This window comes from Pogoniulus pusillus, chromosome 37, assembly GCF_015220805.1.
Source record: "Pogoniulus pusillus isolate bPogPus1 chromosome 37, bPogPus1.pri, whole genome shotgun sequence".
NCBI classification, from domain to species: domain Eukaryota; kingdom Metazoa; phylum Chordata; class Aves; order Piciformes; family Lybiidae; genus Pogoniulus; species Pogoniulus pusillus.
Genome location: NC_087300.1, coordinates 2,868,883 through 2,892,030, shown reverse-complemented (window position 1 = coordinate 2,892,030; position 23,148 = coordinate 2,868,883). Strand labels below are relative to the sequence as shown.

The following is a 23,148-nucleotide window of genomic DNA, read 5'->3' as shown; positions in this document are numbered from 1 at the left end:
GCAGTGGGGGATGGGGGAACAGCCCCAAAAAATGCTGCTTTGGAACACAAAACAAACCAAAACATACAAAGAAACCAAACCTCCCCCCCCCAAAAAATTAAACCAAACCAATGATCAATCCTGATAAGAAATTCAAAGCATTGAGTCCTTTGTTCCTAACCTCTCTGAGTCCCCTGAATTCCAGCTCAGCAGGAGATGCTGTTGAGATGTTCCCCTGTAGAGTACCAACGAGGTCAGAGTTAGAGCAAGGTGCACCCTGCCGTGGGCTCTGCCCAAGCCTCTGCCCCTACTTGAAATTCAAGTATCAAAGAAAGCCTCTGGAACCCAAGAAAAGCCTCCAGAACCCGAGGGGAACCTCTCAGCTCCAAGAAAAACCTCCAGGACCCAAGGAGAGCCTCCAGAACCCAAGGAGAACCTCTCAGTCCCAAGGAGAACCTCCAGGACTCAACATGAACCTCCAGGACTCAACAAGAACCTCTCAGTCCCAAGAAGAGCCTCCAGAACCCAAAAAGAGCCTCTCAGTCCCTAAGAGAGCTTCCAGGACCCAAGGAGAACCTCTTGGTCCCAAGGAGAGCCTCCCAGTACCAGGAAGAGCCCCCAGGACCTAAAGAAAGCCTCTTGGACCTGAGATCATCCCAGACCTGAGGCAAGCCTTCAAGACCTGAGATCATCTTGGATGTGAAGAGAGCCTCCCAGACCCAAGGAGAGAATCTAGGACCTGAGGAGATTATCCCAGACCCAAGAAGAGCCTCTGAGACCTGAGGAGATCATCCCAGACCCAAGAAGAGCCTCTGAGACCTGAGGAGATTATCCCAGACCCAAGAAGAGCCTCTGAGACCTGAGGAGATCATCCCAGACCCGAGAAGAGCCTTTGGGACCTCAGGAGATCATCCCAGACCCAAGAAGAGCCTCTTGGACCTGAAGAGATCATCCTGGACCCAAGGAAATCATCCCAGACCCGAGGAGAGCCTCTGGGACCCAAAGAGACCATCCCAGGCCTGAGGAGAGCCTCCAGGACCTGAGGAGAGCCTCTGGTACCCGAGGAGATCTTCCCAGACCCGAGGAAGGTCTCCCAGCCCTCCAGCTGGCCCTCAGTAGAGCCAGACAATCACCCAGCACCACACTGTCCCTTCTCCATTAGGGTCACCTTCTCCCAACTCCAATTTCCAACAGAGCTTCTCTCCTTGGTCTCCTTTTGGCCAGCCAGAGAGCAGGGTTGGGTGGTGAGCCAGGAGAGGAGAGCTAAGAGCAGGTGAGGTACCTTCTGCTCCCTCTCACTTTGGCTCACAGGCTACCCCCAAAAAGAAACCAAACCACAACCCCCAAATCATCCTCAAAGGTGAACCAAACCAACAAGAAAGAAAAGAAAGAAAATGATCCCCCACCCCCCCCCCCAAAAAAAAACCCAAACCACAACCAACCACCCAAAAATGACCACCAGAAGAGCTGCAGGAGCTGTGTCAGGAAAGGAACCAACGGGAAGTGCCTGGCAGATGGTCCCGGGCAAGCCGGAGTCTGTTGGGTATTGCAGAGTGAGTGTTGTTAGCACGAGGCAAAGCTACATAAGAGAAGATGCTACATTCCTGGGCAACCAAAAAGAGGGTTGGGTTGGGTTGAGTTGAGTTGGGTTGAGTTGGGTTGGGATGGGTTGAGTTGTGTAGGGTTGAGTTGAGTTGCATTGAGTTGGGTTGTGTTGGGTTGAGTCAGGTTGGGTTGACTTGAGTTGGGTTGGGGTGAGTTGGGTTGAGTCAGGTTGAGTTGGGTTGGGTTGGGTTGGATTGAGTTGGGTTAAGTTGGGTTGCTCTCTTCTGAGGTTTCTGTTTGAAGAGCTTTGCCTTTCCCTCAGAGGCAAAGAAATCAACTGGAAGGAGAAGAAACCTCCTCGAGGTGTTGCTTCCAGTGGTGCTCGGAGTGATCAGGGCAGGAGCATCCAGGTGGTCAGAAGAAGAAAGGAAACCAACTGGAGGAAGAAGAAACCTCCTCAAGGTGTTGCTTCCAGTGGTGCTCGGAGTGATCAGGGCAGGAGCATCCAGGTGGTCAGAAGAAGGAAGGAAACCAACTGGAGGAAGAAGAAACCTCCTCAAGGTGTTGCTTCCAGTGGTGCTCAGAGTGATCAGGGCAGGAGCATCCAGATGGTCAGGAGAAGGAAGGGAACCAACTGGAAGAAGAAACCTCCTCAAGGTGTTGCTTCCATCAGTGCTTGAAGTGATCAGGGCAGGGTGTTCCTGCCCCAGGTGATGAGGAGAGGGAAGGAAGCCAACTGGGAGAAGAAACCTCCTCAAGGTGTTGCTTCCAGTGGTGCCTGGACCGATCAGGGCAGGAGCATCCAGGTGATGAGGAGAGGGAAGGAAACCAACTGGAAGAAGAAACCTCCTCAAGGTGTTGCTTCCAGTGGTGCTTGGACCGATCAGGGCAGGAGCATCCAGGTGATGAGGAGAGGGAAGGAAACCAACTGGAAGAAGAAATCTCAAGGTGTTGCTTCCAGCAGTGCTTGGAGTGATCAGGACAAGATGCTCCTACCCCAGGTGGTCAGGAGAAGCAAGGAAACCAAGTGGAGTGGGAGGAGAAGGAACCTGCTGGAGGTGTTGCTTGCAGCAGTGTTGGGTGACTCAGCTGAAGATGCTGCCAGACCTCAGGAGAGAAGCTTGGTGGTTCCTCGCTGCCGGGACGCTGGGGTGAGCTGCGCTAACAGTCTTGGGGTGGGTTGGCAGTCGCAGCCCCTGGTCTGCCTCACTCTGGGGGGAGGGTTTCTTGCTTCTCCTTCCTCCTGTCTCAGAGCTCCTGGGCCCTTGCTCCTCGGGGAGGAGCAGGTGGAGAGCAGGTTTGCTTCGGGAAGGAGATCGGAGAACAAAACCGAGTGGGAAGAAGGGGGGAAAAAAGCAACCAACCAAAAATGGGATATTTACAACCATCCACGAGCAGTTGTGGGAGGTCAGGATGTCTCCTTGCCCCTCCAGGCCTCTCCCACCAAGCTGCCTAGGGGCAGGAAGGGCTGGTGGAGCTCTCCAGGGAGGACTGGGAGAGGCGGCGAGTCAGAGGTCCGATGCTGGAGTCGGCCAGCGAGGAGGTGGGGAAGAGTTTGTACCACCCAGCCACGGTGCTGGACAGGTCCAGCTCCTCCAGCACGATCTGGGCCATGCCCATGAAGCATTTGTGGTCCATGCGCCCATAGTCCCCCCAGACAATCACCTGTGGGGCAGAGAAGGCGTTGGGGGAGCTGTGTCCTGCTCACTTCGTGATGCTCTGGGAGGAGAACTTGGGCAGAGAGGAGCTGCTGAGCTGGGGGCAAGGAGGACACTGCTCATTGTGTCCTCGGAGTCAGAGAATGGGGTTTGGTTGGGAAAGGCCTTCAAGGTCATGGAGTCCAACCATCAACCCAACACCACCATGGAATGGTTTGGGTTAGAAAAGATCATGGAGTCCCCACCAAGGCCACTAAACCTTGTCCCCAGCTGCCATGGCCAAAGGTCTCTTGAACACCTCCAGAGATAGGGACTAAGGTCATGGAGTCCCCACCAGGGCTACTAAACCTTGTCCCCAGCTGCCATGGCCAAAGGTCTCTTGAACACCTCCAGAGATAGGGACTAAGGTCATGGAGTCCCCACCAGGGCTACTAAACCTTGTCCCCAGCTGCCATGGCCAAAGGTCTCTTGAACACCTCCAGAGATAGGGACTAAGGTCATGGAGTCCCCACCAGGGCTACTAAACCTTGTCCCCAGCTGCCATGGCCAAAGGTCTCTTGAACACCTCCAGAGATAGGGACTAAGGTCATGGAGTCCCCACCAAGGCCACTAAACCTTGTCCCCAGCTGCCATGGCCAAAGGTCTCTTGAACACCTCCAGAGATGGGGACTAAGACCACGGAGACCCCACCAGGGCCACTAAACCATGATCTAAAGTGCCATGGCCACAGGTTTCTTGAACACCTCCAGAGATGGGGACTCCACCACCACCCTGGGCAGCCTGTGCCAATCCCTGACCACTCTTGCAGCAAAGGAATTGTTCTTTCAGCCCAACCCAACCCTCCCCTGCTGGAATTCCAGGCTCGTTCCTCTCCTATCACCTGACACTAGAGAGAAGAGCCACCAAACCATGCTCCTTGGTGCTCTAACCCCTCCCTGTGGCCAGGTGCCTGTGTGGGGAGTTTGTCACCTGCAGGACTTTGCCCTGGGGACTCTCCTCGAAGAGCAGAGGCTGCTGGTAGGAGGGGTCACAGGTTTTCTTCACCACCTTGGTCTTCTTCTTGGCCAGGCAGACGCCGTTCTCCAGCAGGTAGACTTTGACGTAGGTGGCTGCGTTGGAAAGCAGGACTGGGAGCAGGCTCTGGGGGGGTCCCAGCACAGCATCCCAACCCCATCACCCCCTCCTCCACCCCCAACTCCCTTTCTCTTCCCAACCACCTACCAGGGATGTACTTGGAACCCATCTTTGGGATCAGTCCCCTGGCCTGGATCACCTCCACCTCCAGCTGCCCGTTCCGCTCAGCCATGCCCACGTGGACATCACCTTGGGGGGGGGGAAGGGATGAGACAGGCTCAGCACCCTCCCTGCTGGCCACCTCCCTCTGGTACCACATGCACCCACCTGGGCACCAAGCCAGCACCGAGGCACCAAGCCTGCTGGCCAGAACCAGTAACAACCACTTGCCCCCCAGTGCAGCCCTTCCCCTCCCCCGGGAGCATCCTCTTGCCCTGCCCAGCCCCATGCCAAGCCTGATGCAGCCCTTGCTCTGCGGGGCTGGCTTTGGCATCCCCCACACACCCTCCACCAGCACTCACCCATGGGAGGGGTGGCCAAGGTCTGCCTCCCAACCAACTGGCCTGGCCCCAGCCCGTCCAGGAAGTCACTGAATTGGCTCTCAGGCCCCAGCCGGGTGGTGGGGAAGATGAACCTGCAGTGGGGAGAGCAAAAGGCTTCTGTGGAGCAGCATCAGGCTGCTCTGGACACACTGGGATCCCTCAGGAGCACTCTGGAGGGTGCCACCAGCTCCCAGGGGATCCCATCCCAGCTCCCGTCCCCTGTCCTGTGTCCCAGTCCCACAGCAAAAGGATCTGGTCTTGATGGTCCCACATAAACCCCAGGGGGAAGGGAAGGGAGAGGGGAGAGGAGAAAGGGAGAGAGGGGAGAGGGGAGAGGGGGAAAAGGAGAGAGGGGAGAGGGGAAAGGGAGAGAGGGGAGAGGGGGGAAGGAGAGAGGGGAGAGGGGGAAAGGGGGAAAGGGAGAGAGGGGGAAAGGGAGAGAGAGGAGAGGGGGAAAGGGAGAGAGGGGAGAGGGGGAAAGGTGAAGGGGGAAGACAGGGAAGGGGGAAATGTGAAGGGGGGAAAGGGAGAGGGGAAGGGGAAGAGGAGAAGGGGAGAAAGGGAGAGGGGAAGGGGGGAGAGGAGAAGGGGGAAGAGGGAGAAAGGGAGAAAGGGAGAGGGGAAGGGGGGAGAGGAGAAGGGGGAAGAGGGAGAAGGGGCTGGCCCCCTGTGCGTGTGCCCAGTGTCCCCGGGAGGTGCCAAGGTCCCTTACGTGCCGTCGGAGCTGTTGCTGTTGGTGCTGCCGTCGGTGGACTCGCGGCTGCCCTGCCGAGTCACCCTGGTCCTCATCTCCACCGCGATGCCAGTCTCTGTGCTCCGCCGGATGGTGCTGCGCAGCTTTTTGGGGCCGCCCTCTGGAAGCCAAAGTTGGGGATTGAGCCTGGGAAGCTCTCGGTGCCCCCCTCCCCCCAGACCCTCCTGTGGGACTGGCACCAAACCAGCTGGCAGATCCGGGGGGCCCTGCACGGCTGGAGCCTCTCGAGATGCTGCTCCCTGCCCTCCTCTGGTACCAGTCTGGTTTATGCCACCTGAAATCCTGCAGGACCCCACACGGGTACGTGCCCCAGTGCCACACACACCACGCTGGAGAGCCATGGGCTGCTCTTACCCCCCCTTCCATATCCCCACAGCCCTCGCCCAGCAGCGATGCCATCATGCCCCACTGGCACCTCAGCCATCTCTCCAACATGCTGAGACCATCTCAGCCCCCTAAATACCCAGGGCCTCAAGACCATGTGCCATGTCCCCATGCCACAGGGGCTGGGCATGGCCCCAACACTGACTGCTTGTCCCCTTTCTCCATATTGTCCCCACTGCCACGTGTCCCAGGTGGTGGCAGATGGCAGAAGGAGGAGTGTGGCACAAGCATCTACCCCTGGCAGCACTGGCAGCCCTGGCACTGCTGGTAGCCCTGGCATCACTGTCAGCCCTGCTCCTGCTGCAAGAGCCTGCGTGTGTGGGCACCGAGCCCTGGCTGCTCCTGGGGGACTCAGGTTTGTTCTGCTAATTTGGGGCTGTCCCCATGGAGTCATTTCCCTGCTGCTGGCAGCCCCCACCCAGGGCACTGCAGGGAGGAGGGTCCTGGTCCTGCCATCCCCCAGTCAGGATAAGGAGACCTCCTTGGGACAGGCAGGGCTGGACCTTTTTAGGGGGATAAAGAGATCCCTTGGGACAGGCAGGGCTGGACCTCTTTAGGGGGATAAAGAGACCCCCTTGGGACAGGCAGGGCTGGACCTCTTTAGGGGGATAAAGAGATCCCTTGGGACAGGCAGGGCTGGACCTCTTTAGGGGGATAAAGAGATCCCTTGGGACAGGCAGGGCTGGACCCCTTTAGGGGGATAAGGAGACCCCCTTGGGACAGGCAGGGCTGGACCTCTTTAGGGGGATAAAGAGATCCCTTGGGACAGGCAGAGCTGGACCTCTGTAGGGGGATAAAGAGATCCCTTGGGACAGGCAGGGCTGGACCCCTTTAGGGGGATAAGGAGACCCCCTTGGGACAGGCAGGGCTGGACCTCTTTAGGGGGATAATGAGACCCTCTTGGGACAGGCAGGGCTGGACCCCTTCAGGGGGATAAGGAGACCCTCTTGGGACAGGCAGAGCTGGACCTCTTCAGGGGGATAAAGAGACTCCCTTGGCTAGGCAGGGCTGGACCTCTTTAGGGGGATAAGAGACCCCCTTGGGACAGGCAGAGATGGACCTCTTTAGGGGGATAAAGAGACCCCCTTGGGACAAGCAGGGCTGGAGGGCTCCAGGCGACCTCCTCTCTTTGCAGAACCTCTCCCCAGCCACGAAATGCCAACAAGATGCCAAATAAAAAGCAGTAAATAGAGGGAAAGGTGGCTCTGAAATGAGCTTTTTTGCTTCCCCTGCCCTTTCAGAAGCTATTTTTAAGCAGCCAAATATTTCCCAGAGCCAGAGCAGTTAACAAATCCTCTCTCCCAGCTCCCTCCCTGCCTGCAGCTGGGACTGGCCCTTTGCAGAGGACACATTGAGCCCAGACCCCCAACGCAGGCACAGCTCCAGCAGTGCTCCCTCCTTAGGTCTGCCAAAGGGTTTGGCACCCAGGGAAGCATCACTGTGATGGGGGGGAGGGGGGTTTGGGGGGGCATTTTTGGGTGTCTCCATCAACACAATAGCAGCTAGAACATGGCTTGGGGTGGGGTGGGGGGGCTTTTTGGGTGTGTCTATGGCTTTGGGGGCCATTCTACTACACTCTGTTCTACTCTATTCCATTCTATTTCATTCCATCCCATTCTACTCTTCTCTGTTCTATTCTATTCCAATCTGTTCCATTCTACTCTATTCTATTCCATTCTATTCTATCCCAATCCATTCCATTCTACTCTATTCCATTCTATTTCATTCCATTCCACTCTACTCTGTACTATTCTACTCTGTTCCATTCTATTCCAATCCATTCCATTCTACTCTATTCCATTCTACTTCATTCCATTCCACTCTACTCTACTCTGTTCTATTCTACTCTATTCTATCCCAATCCATTCCATTCTACTCTACTCTGTTCTATTCTATTCCAATCTGTTCCATTCTACTCTGTTCTATTCCATTCTATTTCATTCCATTCCATTCTACTCTGTTCTGTTCTATTCCAATCCATTCCATTCTACTTCATTCCATCCCATTATACTCTACTCTGTTCTATTCTATTCCAATCTGTTCCATTCTACTCTGTTCTATTCCATTCTATTTCATTCCATTCCACTCTACTCTGTACTATTCTACTCTGTTCCATTCTATTCCAATCCATTCCATTCTACTCTATTCTATTTCATTCCATTCTATTCCAATCCATTCCATTCTACTCTATTCTATTTCATTCCATTCCACTCTACTCTGTTCTATTCTACTCTATTCTATCCCAATCCATTCCATTCTACTCTACTCTATTCTATTTCATTCCATTCCATTCCACTCTACTCTACTCTGTTCTATTCTACTCTATTCTATCCCAATCCATTCCATTCTACTCTACTCTGTTCCATTCTATTCCACTCAATTCCATTCTGTTCTACTCTATTCCATTCCATTTCATTCCAGTCCTGTCTACTCTACTCTACTCCATTCCATTCCAACCTAACTCTTCCCTGCTCCACTCCCAAGCCATCTCCCCCTGCCCTATCACCGCCAACCCTTCTAAACCAGCCCCTCCTCAGCCTTCCTGGAGGTCGTCTCCAGCAACCCAAGAGCTGGAAACGGCGTCGGGCAGGGGCTCACCGGTCTGGTTGAGCTGCAAGGTGCTCCTGCTCCACTGGGACAAGCCCACGATGGCTACCATCTTGGCACCCAGGCTGGAGCGCCGCTTCTTGCTGGCGCCGAGGGCGACGGAGTCGGCGCTGCCGCGGGCGCTCTTCTCCAGGCTGTACATCTCGCCGCTGATGCTGGAGCTGCGGATGACATTCCTGCCCGCCGAGGAGCCTGCCTCCCCGTTCAGCATGGTCAGCAGCTCCTCGGCCCCGGCTCTGCCGCCTGGGATCAGCTGCGCGGGGGAGGAAGAAGCCGAAGGGGTGAGTTAAAGGCACCGATCCCTCGTGTCACGGGAAGGGGTCGAAGGGATGGGTTAAAGGCACCGATCCCTCGTGTCACGGGAAGGGGTCGAAGGGATGGGTTAAGGGCACCGATCCCTCGTGTCACGGGAAGGGGTCGAAGGGATGGGTTAAGGGCACCGATCCCTCGTGTCACGGGAAGGGGTCGAAGGGATGGGTTAAGGGCACCGATCCCTCGTGTCACGGGAAGGGGTCGAAGGGATGGGTTAAGGGCACCGATCCCTCGTGTCACGGGAAGATGCCGAAGGGATGGGTTAAAGGCACCGATCCCTCGTGTCACGGGAAGATGCTGAAGGGATGGGTTAAAGGCACCGACCCCTCGTGTCACGGGAAGATGCCGAAGGGATGGGTTAAAGGCACCGATCCCTCGTGTCACGGGAAGATGCCGAAGGGATGGGTTAAGGGCACCGATCCCTCGTGTCACGGGAAGATGCTGAAGGGATGGGTTAAAGGCACCGATCCCTCGTGTCACGGGAAGGGGTCGAAGGGATGGGTTAAGGGCACCGACCCCTCGTGTCACTGAGTTGTGTCAGGGGCTGGAAAGCTCATCCACACCACCACCCCCACCCCAGCCAGAGCAGGATCATCTATACCAGAGTGCACAGGAACATATCCAGGAGCCAACCAGAGCCTGGCTGCAGGAGGAGCAGTGTGGGCAGCAGGGTGAGGGAAGTGATCCTGCCCCTCTGCTCTGCACTGCTGAGACCACACCTGGAGCACTGCGTCCAGTGCTGGAGCTACTACTGCAAGAGGGATGTGGAGGTGCTGGAGCATGTCCAGAGCAGGGCCACGAAGATGAGCAGAGGGCTGGAGCTGCTCTGCTGTGAGGAGAGACTGAGGGAGTTGGGGCTGGAGAGGAGAAGGCTCCCAGGTGACCTTCTTGTGGCCTTCCAGGATCTGAAGGGGGCTACAAGAAAGCTGGGGAGGGACTTTTTAGGCTGTCAGGGAGTGATAGAACTGGGGTGGGATGGAGCAAAGCTGGAAATGAGGAGAGTCAGCCTGGATGTTAGGAAGAAGTTGTTCAGCATGAGAGTGGTGAGAGCCTGGCAGGGGTTGCCCAGGGAGGTTGTGGAAGTCTCATCCCTGGAGGTGTTTGAGGCCAGGCTGGCTGAGGCTGTGTGCAGCCTGCTCTAGGGTAGGGTGTCCCTGGGTATGGCAGGGGGGTTGGAACTGGCTGCTCCTTGTGGTCCCTTCCAACTCTGACTGACTGATTCTGTGGTTCTATGAATATCCCCAGAGAGGGAGACTCCACAGCCCCCCTGGTAGAGACCCACCAGTGGGCAGAGGGTTAGGTGGGCAGAGGGTTTGGTGTGTCACCAACCCAGCCAGCCTGGGAGCAAAGAAGGACCCTAAGGCTTGGGGACAGCCTCATCCACACCTGCTGAAGGTGTCCAAAATTGCTCCCAGCCAAGTTCCTCCTACACACCTCCTTCTCCAAGCCCTGCCTGCAGCATCCCTACGTGCAGCTCCAGGCATGCTCCTGCTCCACCTGGAGATGGCTGCACCCACGGGGGCTGGATGTGACCCCCCAGCCCAGCCCAGCCAAGCAGACTGGGCTGCTGCTGGGGGCTGCTGCTGTGACATCTCAGCAGCAGCTGGTGCCTGGAGGGACCCCCAAGGACGCACAGGGGGTGCTAAGGAGCAGGCTGCTCGCTGGCAGTGGAGCCTGGGAGGTGGCTGCCAGCCCTTCTCCATGAATATTTAAAGGGCAGTGGGCTGGCAGCATCCATCTGCCCAGGAAAGGTGAATTATTAACTCCAGGCCAAGTGAAGCCACTTTATGGTAATGGATGGAGCCATGCCTGGAAAAATATTTCTCTTTCAGGAGAGAGGGAGAGGGAGAAGCAATGGGCACAGAGGGAAGGGTGAGTTGTGGCTGGGAAGATGGCAGTGGGGTGAGGAGGGGGCTCCTGCTGCCCGTTGTCCTCAGGGGAAGGAGCTTCACAGGGGCACAGCTGGGTTGGGACCTGATGGCAGCTTTGGGCTGGGCTCCAGCATGGCTGACCTCAGGGATTTATCAATGTCAGAAGAGATGCAAGCAGGGGCAAGTGGGTGATTAGTCATTAATGTCATTAATGTCATTAGTGAGCTCCCCTGAGAGCAGCAGCCAGCCCACGGTTCCCTCTGGGTGGTAGTGCCCTCCCTGGCTCTGCCCAGGCTCCCTCAGGAGACCACAGGGCAGGGGCACCCACCCCTCTCCCCTCAGCTTCCACCTTCCTCCACCCCTTGCTGAGCAGGACCTCAGCACAGCTGCTGGCATTTGGCTGCACCATGACCACAGCACATCCTGCCCCTCCTGTCCACAGGTGCACTTGGTGGGGGTTGGTCTCTGCCAACAGATGCTTGCAGGAAGGCTCAGGCCCCTCAGACAGAGCCATCAACACGGGCTGGGCACCAACCCTGCAGCCAGAGCCAGCTCAGCATGGCCATGGGGCAGTGGGAAGCAAGATGGACAAGAGCAGCCAGCAGGAGCTGTCCTCAGGGTCTGCTGCTCTGGGTCCTTTGGGGCCAAACTCTACAATCAGGAAGGTTGGAGAAGTCCTCTGAGATCATCCAGTCCAAGCACCAGCCCAGCACCCCCATGGCCACCTACAAATGTCCCCCAAGGCCACAGCTTTCTTGAACCCCTCCAGGGCTCCACCACCTCCCTGGGCAGCCTGTGCCAATCCCTGACCACTCCTGCAGCAAAGAAATTGTTCCTCATGGCCAAGCTAAACCTCTGCTGGTGCAACTTGAGGCCATCTCCTCTCCTCCTCTCACTACTTGAATGATCTTAGAGGGTTTCTCCAAGTGAAACAACTCTGTGACTCTCTCTGGGGCAGGAGCCCCACACCCACCTCACTCCAGCCTCCTCTCGGGGAGCTGTAGACAGCAACTACCATGAGGAGCTTTGAGACCTTCGGGCTGAGCCTTTCCCGATGCCACTCACCACTCTCCAGACACCCTCCAGGTTCCAAACTCCCTGGAATTTCTCTTGAGAAGCCTTTGCCACAAGGAATGGGTCCCAACTGCTTCCCCAACTGCACTTTCAGTCATTTTCCTTCCCTGTGCCTCAGTTTCCCCACCTGCAAACCTGATGTTCAACCACGCACACAAATCCCTCTGCATGAGAGCCCAGCCCAGACCTGTCCCCACAGCATGACAGGCTCTGGCACACCCCAGGCCCACGATTTCTCCAGCCAGGAGAACACAAAAGGCTCCTGCTGCTGTTTTCCCTGCATTTCAGCCACCACCAGGCTCTGGTGGGAGCAAATTAGATCAGGAGAGCACAGCACTAATGGGATCAGCTCCAGTGCAACACACAGACGGATAATCCCCCGCAAAGGCAGCAGAGAGCAAGCTCCTCAGCCCAAAGAAGGCTTCTTCCTCACCATGGCCATCATTTCACCCCCCAGCTCTTGCCACCATCTGCTCCTGGCCTCTGCAGAGAGCAGGTGCTGGATGGGGACACCAGGGGCGTGTTGGACAGGGATATCAGGGGGATGCTGGATGGGGATATCAGGGGGATGCTGGATGGAGACACCAGGGGGATGCTGGATGGGGATATCAGGGGGATGCTGGATGGTGACACCAGGGGGATGCTGGATGGGGACACCAGGGGGATGCTGGATGGGGACACCAGGGGGATGCTGGATGGGGATATCAGGGGGATGCTGGATGGGGACACCAGGGGGATGCTGGACAGGGATATCAGGGGGATGCTGGATGGGGACACCAGGGGGCTGCTGGATGGGGATATCAGGGGGATGCTGGATGGGGACACCAGGGGGATGCTGGACAGGGATATCAGGGAGGTGCTGGATGGACATATCAGGGAAGTGCTGGATGGGGACAGGAGAGTGCTGCCTGCTGAGATGAGCTTGGCTGGAGCTGGTGCCACCAGCCCAGCCTTGGCACCATGACCGCATCCTCAGCCAGCCCTGGTGTTCCCTCTGCCTCCCTCCCCCCTCCAGCTCTCTCTCTCCAGCAGCAACTGAGGGATTCAGGGAATGGCAGCAGCTTTCCCTTCGCCCTCCTCTCCGTGCTTTATTATCCTCCAGCCTGCACACCGCCAGGATCCTCCGAGCCAGCCACTGGATTTCATGCAAGCCTCCTCCTTCCCTACCATGCAAACACATCCCCGAGCTCCGTGGGCTCGGGGACGACACCCCCAGCCCCCAACCCTCCCCTCCTCCAACCCCGGCAACGCTTACCGCCGGGAAACGATAACCACCACCATGAGCTGCCAGAAGTTCTCCAGCGAGCCAGCCCCAGTACCCCGCCGGGCCGGGATGGGCTGGAGGGAAGCAGCGGGCAGCAGCGGAGCCGCCAGCAGAGCTGTCATGGCTGGAGCATCCCCCGCCGGCTGCTCGGCAGCCAGCGCCCGGCGCGGTGCCCGCTGCGCAGACCCGCAGCCAACCGGGGTCCCTCCTGCCTTTCCGTGCCCTGCCGAGGCTGCTGGGGCCGAGCCCTGCCCTCCTGACGCCGCTACCCTAAAGGAAAAGAGGAGCCCCTTACCGGCCGGTGCTGAGGGAGGAGGACTGGGCAGTGCCCACCTCGCTTTGCCCGCCGAGGAGGCTCAGCCCCCCAGCCCCAGCCCCGGCTGGAGGCGACGGAGGGTGCCGGGGCGGGTTAGTCTTTAAAAGGTTCTGGAGAGCGGAGCTGTGCTGGAGCTGCTTCAGCATCTCCATGGTTACGTCGCTGACCCAGTTCTCCTCCCAGCCCCGAGCGGGGACAGAGTGGTCCAGCAGGGTGGGATGCATCTCAGGGGGGCTGGGGGCATCCCAGTGCCAGGCTGTGCCCCTGCTGGGTAGAGACTCGCTGGGGAATGATGGGGCTGGGAAAGATGGGGAGCAAGATGGCACAGAGGATGGCTGGGGAGGGAGGGGGTCATAAGTGACCCCAGGGAAGGGATGGGGCTGCACAGCCCCTCCGTGGGTGCATGCCCGTGACAGCCTGGTGTCAGGGGCTGCGTGTGGAGAGGAGCAACCCAAGGCTGCAAGGCAGTCCTGGTCCCAACTACCCGCTTGAGGTGGAAACGAGAGGGAAACATCACTGGGGAAAAGGAGGAGGGTGCTAAATGAGCACGGTGGGGCTGAGTGGGTTGCTGCCCTGCTGAAGAAGGAAGCAAGAGGGGTTTGGGGAACCCAACTGCTCCACCAGAGCCCTCGAGGTGGTTGTCCCCAGGGACAGATGGGCTTGAGAAGCCCCTGCAGGAGGGTGGCAGCCTCCTGCCTGGGCCAAAAGCCAAACTGCTGACACCTGGAGCAGGTAAGCCCTAAAATGAGCACTTTGGGAGGACAGAAACGCTGGGTAGAGCTGCCTCTCTGTGACCCAGCCAGCCCTGAGCAGGGCAAGCTGCAGCAGCACAGCTCCTGAGCTGTTAGGGAGGAAGGAAGGGCTTTATTTCCCCAAAAACTCTTTAATTGGAGCTAATTGCTCCAGGTTTGACAGGCAGTGGCTCATATCGATTTAATTGGCCAGCAAGAGATAGAATTCATTGCAGGTGAGCTGAGAAGTTGGTGGTAGCTCCAGCTACTGGAGTTTAAGCTCAGGCAGGTTGTGGAGTTACCTCCCTGCCGAAACGAGCTGCAGGTGCAGCATTAACTCTTCCTGCTCCACCTGCGCGGGAAGCAAGGCTGGAAATTAAAGGACGGGTCCCAAGGTGCTCTCTTTGCAGGCAAAGTGGAGCTCGGAGAGGAGAAGGTTGGATGGAGCCAAACCAGGGCTGTGCTCAGGGATCTCGGGGCAAGCCTCCTGACAAGCTCCTGCTGTGCTGCTCCTTCTGGATGAGCCTCCAGGCGCCTGAGCTTGAGTGCAAAGGAGGAGGATAAAGCACCGGAGCTCAGCTTGCTCCGTGTGTTGTTGGAGCTGCTCTTCAGGTAGAAAGACAGAGCAGCAGCAGGAGCTGCTGGGGTAGGCAGTGCCCTGGCACAGGGGGCTGTGGCCATGCCTCCCAGTTTGTCTGTGGCAGCTGGGGGCTGTCCTCCAGGACTGGGGGGTGCTGGTGGCTGCGGTGTGGGTGAGGAGCTCAGCTCCCTGCACAGCCCTGGAGTGGTGATGACAGTGGCCACTGCTGAGGGAAGGCTTCTCACAGACAGCTCTTCCAGCAGCCCAAGTAAGGTACCACTTCTCTTCTGGGATGGGCAGGGGGTGGCATTCCTCAAGCCTGGGCATGGGCCAGGTCTGAACTGCCTTTCTGCTCTGGGTGCTTTTTCTCCACACTGCTCCTGTGCATGGAGGGGAGGGGCAGGGGGGACTGGGAAGAGGAGTAGGACCCAAAGTAAGAGACAAGTGGAGCCCCCCCAGCCCTGCACAGCAATGACAGAAGCAGCAATAGTCCCATTCTGGAACATCTTCTGCAGTCGCAGCTGTGCCCAAGCTCACTCCTCTGCCAGGCTCCTTCAGGAGCCAGCCTGCTGCCAGAGCTCCAGCAGAAGTGATGCCCCTGGCAGATGGCATCCACCCAGCAGCACCAGGACAGGTAACCATCTCCAGGAGGGACAAGCAGCACCACAGCATCTTCCCACAGCCACCTTTGGCTGGGCGTGGGGGGAGAGGTGTGGGAGCTGGGGGACACCCAAGTCTGCCCCTCTCTGGCAGCCTGGTTTTGTGCTAGAGCCCCCTTGGGGAGGGCTGGAGCCCAGTGGCAGTGCCCTGACCACGTTGAGCCTTTCCCCATGTCCCTGCGTGACGTCTGCCGCGCGGTTAAATCAGATCTGTGCTGGATCCCAGCGTTTCCTTGGCAACATAAAAGAATCAGAGGAGCAAAAGCCACCCAGAGAGGCTGCAGCTGGGGGACAGCCAGCTCCTGCCAGCCCAGCCTGCTGGGTTAGCTGCCCAGTGGATGAGGACACTTGGCAGGGTGGCCAGCACTGGGAGAACTCCTTCCAGTAGCTGAAGGGGGCCACAAGAAAACTGAGGAGGGACTTTGTGCAAGGGTTTGTAGGGATGGGGTGAGGGGGAAGAGATTGAAGCTGGGAGAGGGGAGGCTGAGACTGGAGATGAGGGAGAAGTTCTCAACAGTGAGGATGGTGATCCCCTGGAACAGCTTGCCCAGAGAGGTTGGGGCTGCCCCTCCCTGGAGGTGTTCAAGGTCAGGATGGATGAGGTCTTGAGTGACCTGTTCTAGCAGGAGGTGTCCCTGCCTATGGCAGGGGGGGTTGGAATTGGTTGATCTTTCAGATCCCTTCCAACTCAACCCATTCTGTGAATCTATGAACTCTAATGATCAAGTCTCATCCCCCAGACCAGACTCCTGCAGGGCAGAGCTCAGTGGCTCTGCCTTGGCTGCACCCCAGTGCTGGTTTTGGCTGTGATGGGCAACTCAGGAGGGAGCAGGACCTGGCTGGGAACACGCATGAGCAGGTGAATGGTAGCCACCGTGGCTAAGTGTGATGCTGCAGCCATGTAGCCCCCAAAATTGAGCCAGTTCCACCAAGAGGCAGGGGTCAAGGTGTAAGAAGCTACCCCAGGGCTTCATGGAAAGGTTTCTGTTGGAAGGGATCTTAAAGATCATCTCAGTTCCAACACCCCCATCATGGGCAGGGACACCTCTCACTAGAACAGGTCACTCAAGGCTGCATCCAAGCTGGTGCTGAACACCTCCAGGGAGGTTGTGGAGCACAGAAGCACCCAATGTGATCAAAGATCACATTGGGTGCTTCTGTGCTCCACAACCTCCCTGGGCAACCTGTGCCAGTGTCTCACCACCCTCAACCTGTGCCACTGCCTCCCCATCCTCACTCTCCAAGACTTTCTTCCTCATCTCCACTCTCAATCTCCCCTCTTGCATCTTCCATCCCTTCTCCCTCATCCTATCCTTACAAACCCAGGTCAAAAGTCCCTCCTCAAGCCCCTTTGCTTGGCGCTGAGGCTTTGCAGCACCACGCCTGGGGCTGGTCGGGATCCGCTGGGGCTGAGGGAAGGAACCTTTCGGGAAGGAGCCTTTCCCGTTAGCTGCCGTCGCTGCCTTCCCGACCGCGCAGCTCCCAGCTCTGCAATGCAGCTCACGGCCGCTCGGCTGCTGTCTTGTGGATCCCATCAATATTTCATGGAGCTGCTTCCTCCAGGGGAAGGGCTGCTATCAGCTCTGGCTTTCTGCTGCTCCTATCAGCGCTGCACTTCTCGCAGAGAACACAGCTGATTTCTTACCATCAGCGGCCAGAACACAACAGCCTCTTCTTTGCCTTCCCCTCCCTCTTCTCCCTTTTCTCTTTCCCATCCTCTCTCTACGTTAGCAAACATCAGAGAATCACAGAATGGGTTTGGGTTGGAAGGGACCTCAAAGATCAGGCAGTTCCAAGCCTTCTGGCATGGGCAGGGGCACCTCCCATCAGCTCAGGTTGCTCAAGGCTTCATCCCAGCCTGGCCTTGAACACCTCCAGGGAGGTTGTGGAGCACAGAAGCACCTAATGTGATCTTTGATCACATTGGGTGCTTCTGTGCTCCACAACCTCCCTGGGCAACCTGTGCCAGTGTCTCACCACCTTCAACCTGTGCCAGTGTCTCCTCAGCCTCACTCTGAAGAATTTCTTCCTCATCTCCACTCTGAACCTCCCCTCTCCCAGCTTCAAACCAGCCACTACAACCCCTTATAAAAGTATCTTCCCCTGCTTCAGGAGCTCCACCTCACGTGGACCAAGAGCAATGGGTTCAAATCTAAGCACTGCCCATGTCCTGCCCACGGTCCTTCAAGCCTGCCAACAGATGCCCAGCACTACAGCCTCATGTTGTGCCCCCCAGGATCAAGCCACCAGCCCCACAGCTCCAGCCTGGATGACCAAACCCACACACCCCACGATGCCCTCAGCTCTGCATCCTGCAGCAAGATGGTGAAAGCAGCTCTGTGACTTGGTGCCAGCAGCTTAAGCCTTGTCTGACTGGGTCTGAGCTGCTCTGCCCAGCCTCATCCAGCCCACAGGTCCCAGTTTGCTCCAGAACCCAGCAGGAGCTGGGGTAAGGCAGAGTGGCTGCAGAAAAAGTTGCTTTTGAAGTGCTAAGACTGCACTATCAGAGCCAAGCTCCTGAAGGCATCAGCAGAAAACTTGCTTGCTGTAGGAAGACTTCTGGGAGCCAGAGAGATGCCAAGAAACAGCAGGGGCCTGGCACTGCTTGCAGCAAACACCCATCACTCCACCCAACATGGACACAGAAGCTGGGGCAGCAGCACCTGCAACACCAGCAGAGCAGGAGGACGCTGGGCACTGGAGAGGCTGCTCCCAGAAGAGCTACCCTGGGCTGGCATCAGCACCCACACAGCCCCAGCAAAGCAGGAGGACGTTGGGCACTGGAGAGGCTGCTCCCAGAAGAGCTACCCTGGGCTGGCATCAGCACCCACACAGCTCCAGCAGAGCAGGAGGACACTGGGCACTGGAGGGGCTGCTCCCAGCAGAGCTACCCTGGGCTGGCATCAGCACCCACACAGCCCCAGCAAAGCAGGAGGACGTTGGGCACTGGAGAGGCTGCTCCCGGAAGAGCTACCCTGGGCTGGCATCAGCACCCACACAGCCCCAGCAAAGCAGGAGGACGTTGGGCACTGGAGGGGCTGCTCCCAGAAGAGCTACCCTGGGCTGGCATCAGCACCCACACAGCCCCAGCAGAGCAGGAGGATGCTGGGCACTGGAGGGGCTGCTCCCAGCAGAGCTACCCTGGGCTGGCATCAGCACTCACACAGCCCCAGCAGAGCATGGGTGCCCTGGCCAGGGCCAGGGGTGATGAGTAAAAAGAAAGCCAAATCCTCTCACATTCCAGTACCCAGCAACTCAGAGATGCACTGGGGCAGGCTGCCCAGAGAGGCTGTGGAGTCTCCTTCTCTGGAGGCTTTCAAGACCCATCAGGAGGTGTTCCTGTGTGACCTGTCCTGGGTGGCCCTGCTTTGGCAGGGGGTTGGACTCCATCACCTCGAGAGGTCCCTTCCAACCCCCAGCACTCTACACCTCTCTTTGCAGGCTGAGAGACCTCTGTCTGTGAAGCCCCTTTTGAAGGAAGGATGAGGAGCTTGGAGAGGCTCTGCCATGACCCAACACAACATCCCAGAGCAGGTGAGAAGCTCCTGAACCTGTAAGGCAGCAAGCAGGAGGTGAGGTGGCAGCAGGGCTGTCAATCCTGTGCTAAATCCCTTTAAAAGCCCTTCCCAAGGGAGCTTGTTTGAGATGCTGTGACAAAAACCTCTCAAGTGGGTTGAAATGGATGCAAGGAGGAGGTGGTGCCCACGGCCTGGGATTTAAAAAGCAGGAGGATGAGGCTGGCTTGGGTTTTTTTTTTTCTCATAACCTGAAAGTGCTTCTTGCATGGAGGTGCTGCTGACCAGAGAGCTGTGCCACAGGGAGGGCAGGAGGGAGCCCACGGAGGGCCTGACCCACATGGGTCAACCTGGCTGAGCTCAAGGAGCAGCAGAAGCTGTAGGGGGAGGAATGGACCTGGAGAGAGGGGGAGAAGCCAGTGAGGATTTGCCATGAGGATGCTCAGAGGGCTGCAGCAGCTCTGCTGTGAGCACAGATTGAGAGTTGGGGCTGTGCAGGTTGGAGCAGAGGAGGCTCCCAGGTGACCTTCTTGTGGCCTGCCAGGATCTGAAGTGGGCAACAAGAAAGCTGGGGAGGGACTTTTGAGGCTGTCAGGGAGTGACAGGACTGGGGAGAATGGAGCAAAGCTGGAGGTGGGGAGAGTGAGGCTGGAGGTGAGGAGGAAGTTGTTGAGCAGGAGAGTGGTGAGAGGCTGGAAGGGGTTGCCCTGGGAGGTGGTTGAGGCTCCATGGCTGGAGGTGTTTGAGGCCAGGCTGGCTGAGGCTGTGTGCAGCCTGCTCTAGGGTAGGGTGTCCCTGGGCATGGCAGGGGGGTTGGCACTGGCTGCTCCTTGTGGTCCCTCCCAACCCTGCCTGATTCTACAATCTGTCCCTTGCCTTGGAGTCTAAGGGGCAGACCAAGGAGCCACCATCTCATGCCAAAAAGGTTGTTGTGCCCAATGCTGTGAGAGTGGGGATGAAATGGGGGTGCAGTGAGAGCCCAGGAGCATGGGGCTGAGATGTGGGAGGGCAGCAGGAGCCTGCCCTCACACTGGGATGTTGGAGAAGGAGCTTTGCTCTGCCGGAGGGATGGGCAAGCACAGGAGAATCTGAGAATCAGTTGGGTCAGAAGGGACCTTAAAGATCATCCAGTTCCAACCCTAAGCTGCTCAAGGCCTCGTTCAACCTGGCCTTGAACCCAGCCAGGGCGAGGGAAGGGCTTGGCTGGCAGGAGGTGGTGATGCAGAAGCGAATGGGCACCTGCCTAAAGTGGGACTGGAGGTGCCAGGTGTAGGAGCAGTCCCAGCGCGGCTCAGGGAAGGGGCTGCGTGACGCAGCTGTGCCAGGGCTGTGCCAGCCCCTCCTGCTGCAGCACAGGAATGGTCCTGAGCTCGCTGGGTCTGTGCTGGGAGCGAATCCCACCCCCACGCCTGCGGCCCGAGAGGCTGCGCAGCTCCTGCTCTCCGCTCGCTGATGAAACGAGCAGCAGCGGCCCCACGGGGTGGTCCCCACGGGCACGGCCAAGTGATGCAATTCAGCCCGGAGCTCCTGGGTTTGCCCAGCTCTTAAGAGATCCCTGGCAGCGCATCCCAGACCCTCAGGGGTGGGCACTGCCCGACACACAGCCTGGCACAGCCCCCCCCTTCTCGCGGGGACAACCCCGCAGCTCAGCGTGGGCACCCACGCACCGGCCCTGGCACTAGGGACTGCTTTGAGGTGCCAACACAGTGACAGCCAGGCCCATGCCCACTTGGGTGCTTCCTCACTGTGGTGGGGTACAAGCCGTGCCCACGCTGCCCTCGGGCTTCTCCCCACTTACCGTGACCCCAGTTAAAGCACACGGGGAGCAGGGCCGGAGCCTTCCCCACCCCGGGCCGTGCTTTTCACTCCTCCTCACCAGCCCTTTCGCAGCTTTTCCCTACGGCACCAGCCCTGGCACTCGCTCTGCCCCCCCGGGGCAGGCTTCCTGGAGCGAGCAGAGCCCAAGCCGCGGCTGAAGCAGAGGCTGGAGGTGCTGGGGAGGGCTGAGCGTTAGAGGAGGCCACAAGTCGAGTTCTTCCCCACGCAGGACCCTCCCCCACGCCCCCCACACTTGCACCAGTCCCTACCCCAGTTTCCCCAGCAGCAGGGGACCGGCGCGTACGGGACGGGCTTGACGTCAAAGGGCTTTCAGCGGGCATGATGGATGGCAGGGGAAAAGAGCTCCCGTGCCCGAGCCCGCTGGCTGGCAGACGCTGCCCGGAGAGCCGGGGAAGGCTCCGGTAAACCGGCCCCGGTAGCGCCCAACCGGCGATCCCGCCGGAGATGGGGGAAGCACAGCCCCAGGGATGAGGTTTAAAGCGATATGGTTTAGGGGGTGCCAGGCGCACTTCGTTGGCAGCCGTGGGGTGCAGAGGGAGCCCCGGGGCTGTCCCGCCGCGGGGCAGGACCCCTGGTACCCTGCCGTTTTCGCTGCTACCGGAGCGTCCATCCCGCTCCGGCCCGGTACCGTACCCGTGACAGGCATCCCCCAAAATCTCCAGCACCCCCACAGAGCCCACTCCCCTCCCCCCCCCGCCCCAAATCCCCGACACCTCTCCGCTCCCACCGCCGCCGGGATGATGCTCCGGGGCAGGTGCGGCTCTGGTGGCCGCGGGGACCGAAGCCGTTGCCGTCCTGGGCTGCCGGGAGCGCCCCACCCCGTTCCGCCGCCGCGGGCACTCACCGCCGCCGCTGCCGCCGCTGCCGCCGCCCGTGCCCGCTCCTCCCCTCGGCCCCGGCGGGCTGCTGGGAGCGGCGGGCGGGGGGAGCCCCGGCCCCGGCTTGCTGCGGTGAGGGGCCGGTAATTCACACCCCCCCCACTTGGCACCCCTATACCGAGCGGCTAACCCGGGGCTGCCAAGTGCCCCCCTGCCTGCTGCACCCTGCACCTGCCAGGCAGACCTCGCATGCCACCAGCTGGATCCTACATCCATCAGCTGGACCCCAACAGGCTCTGTGCTTGACCCCCTACGCCCACCAAACCAACCCCCAAAAGCCACCAGCTGCACCCTACACGCATCAACTGGACCCCAAACCCCCCCCCAGCTGGACTGAACAGCAGGCAGACACCAAGAGCCACCAGCAGCACTCTGTGCCCATAAAACTGGACCCCAAGAATCATCAAGCAGACCCCCAAAGAGCCACCAACCAGACCCTGCACCCACCAGCAGAACCAGAGCTGCCAACCTGACCCTCCTCCCATCAGCTGCACCCCAAGAGCTGCTGGCCAGAACCTCCTGTTACCACCTGGACCCCAAGAATCATCAAGCAGACCCCCAAAGAGCCATCAACCAGACCCTGCACCCACCAGCTGAACCAGAGCTGCCAACCTGACCCTCCTCCCATCAGCTGCACCCCAAGAGCTGCTGGCCAGAACCTCCTATTACCACCTGGACCCCAAGAATCATCAAGCAGACCCCCAAAGAGCCACCAACCAGACCCTGCACCCACCAGCGGAACCAGAGCTGCCAACCTGACCCTCCTCCCATCAGCTGCACCCCAAGAGCTGCTGGCCAGAACCTCCTATTACCACCTGGACCCCAAGAATCATCAAGCAGACCCCCAAAGAGCCACCAACCAGACCCTGCACCCACCAGCGGAACCAGAGCTGCCAACCTGACCCTCCTCCCATCAGCTGCACCCCAAGAGCTGCTGGCCAGAACCTCCTATTACCACCTGGACCCCAAGAATCGCTTCCTGGACCCCAGGGCTCACCAGCCAGACCCCACAGCCATCAGCCAGCCCCCCCTCCGCCCCACCCCAGTGGGAGCCTCCAGCCAGACCTGAAGCGCTTCCAGCCTGTCCCGGCTCAGCTTGGGTGGTCGCTGTCCCTGCTCCTCGGGGAACACATAACCCCTCCCGGCTCCGATCCCTTTTGGCTGCTGCTGGAGCGTCATCTTGGCCCTCCTGGGGTGGACAGGGACCAAGGAAGGGAACAACTTCTCGGTCCTTGGCTCTTTCCCGAAGACGAAAGTTGAGCAGGGCAGAGCCGCGGGTCCGGCGCTGCCCTTGGACTCACCTTGGCTCCCCGCACACAAACACTAATTTCTCTCTAAGCTGCCTCTCTCCTCTCCCTCATGGTAAATTCCTCCAGAGCTTTGCACACCGCGGCTGACACGGAGCCACGTGCCAGCAGGGAGCCCTCCTTCGCCAGCTTTAACTCTGTCCCTCCCTAAAGTCATGCCAGTCCTTGGGCATCCCAGCGGGATCAGCTCCTGGGCTCCAGGGTTGCCGCTGGCACCCCCTGCTCGGTGAAGAACCTCACGGACAGAGCCCCTGCTGGC

At 58.8% G+C, this 23,148-nt stretch overlaps 1 protein-coding gene and 1 long non-coding RNA gene across 6 annotated transcripts; one reads left to right on the top strand and one right to left on the bottom strand.

Moving 5' to 3' along the window:
* Nucleotides 1–1,399: 1,399 nt before the first annotated feature.
* On the bottom strand, nucleotides 1,400–23,148 carry RIMS3 (regulating synaptic membrane exocytosis 3). Of its 5 annotated transcripts, none has more exons than XM_064172734.1 (7): nucleotides 22,648–23,148; nucleotides 8,535–8,796; nucleotides 5,511–5,652; nucleotides 4,778–4,890; nucleotides 4,404–4,505; nucleotides 4,152–4,291; nucleotides 1,400–3,189 (listed from the first exon to the last, which is right to left on the bottom strand). In XM_064172734.1, exons 1-7 carry the CDS (start codon nucleotides 22,759–22,761, stop codon nucleotides 2,977–2,979), a joined length of 1,086 nt encoding a protein of 361 aa, XP_064028804.1. In that variant the 5' UTR covers nucleotides 22,762–23,148; the 3' UTR covers nucleotides 1,400–2,976. The 5 variants fall into 5 exon arrangements, with proteins under 5 accessions (XP_064028804.1, XP_064028806.1, XP_064028807.1 ...); XM_064172736.1 differs by having other exon boundaries at nucleotides 22,884–23,148; XM_064172737.1 differs by lacking the exon at nucleotides 22,648–23,148 and adding an exon at nucleotides 21,549–21,596.
* On the top strand, nucleotides 15,181–17,895 carry LOC135190928 (uncharacterized). Its single transcript, XR_010308674.1, has 2 exons — nucleotides 15,181–15,325; nucleotides 17,463–17,895. It is a non-coding gene; the product is annotated as an uncharacterized LOC135190928 (long non-coding RNA).

Excerpts from the sequence above, each read along its gene's own strand:
- RIMS3 (XM_064172734.1), bottom strand. The coding sequence starts at position 22,761 with ATGACGCTCCAGCAGCAGCCAAAAGGGATCGGAGCCGGGAGGGGTTAT. Across the intron at positions 4,292-4,403 it reads GGGTTCCAAGTACATCCCTG|CCACCTACGTCAAAGTCTAC; the intron begins GTAGGTGGTTGG and ends TTTCCAACGCAG. Across the intron at positions 3,190-4,151 it reads CCCAGGGCAAAGTCCTGCAG|GTGATTGTCTGGGGGGACTA; the intron begins GTGACAAACTCC and ends TCTGCCCCACAG.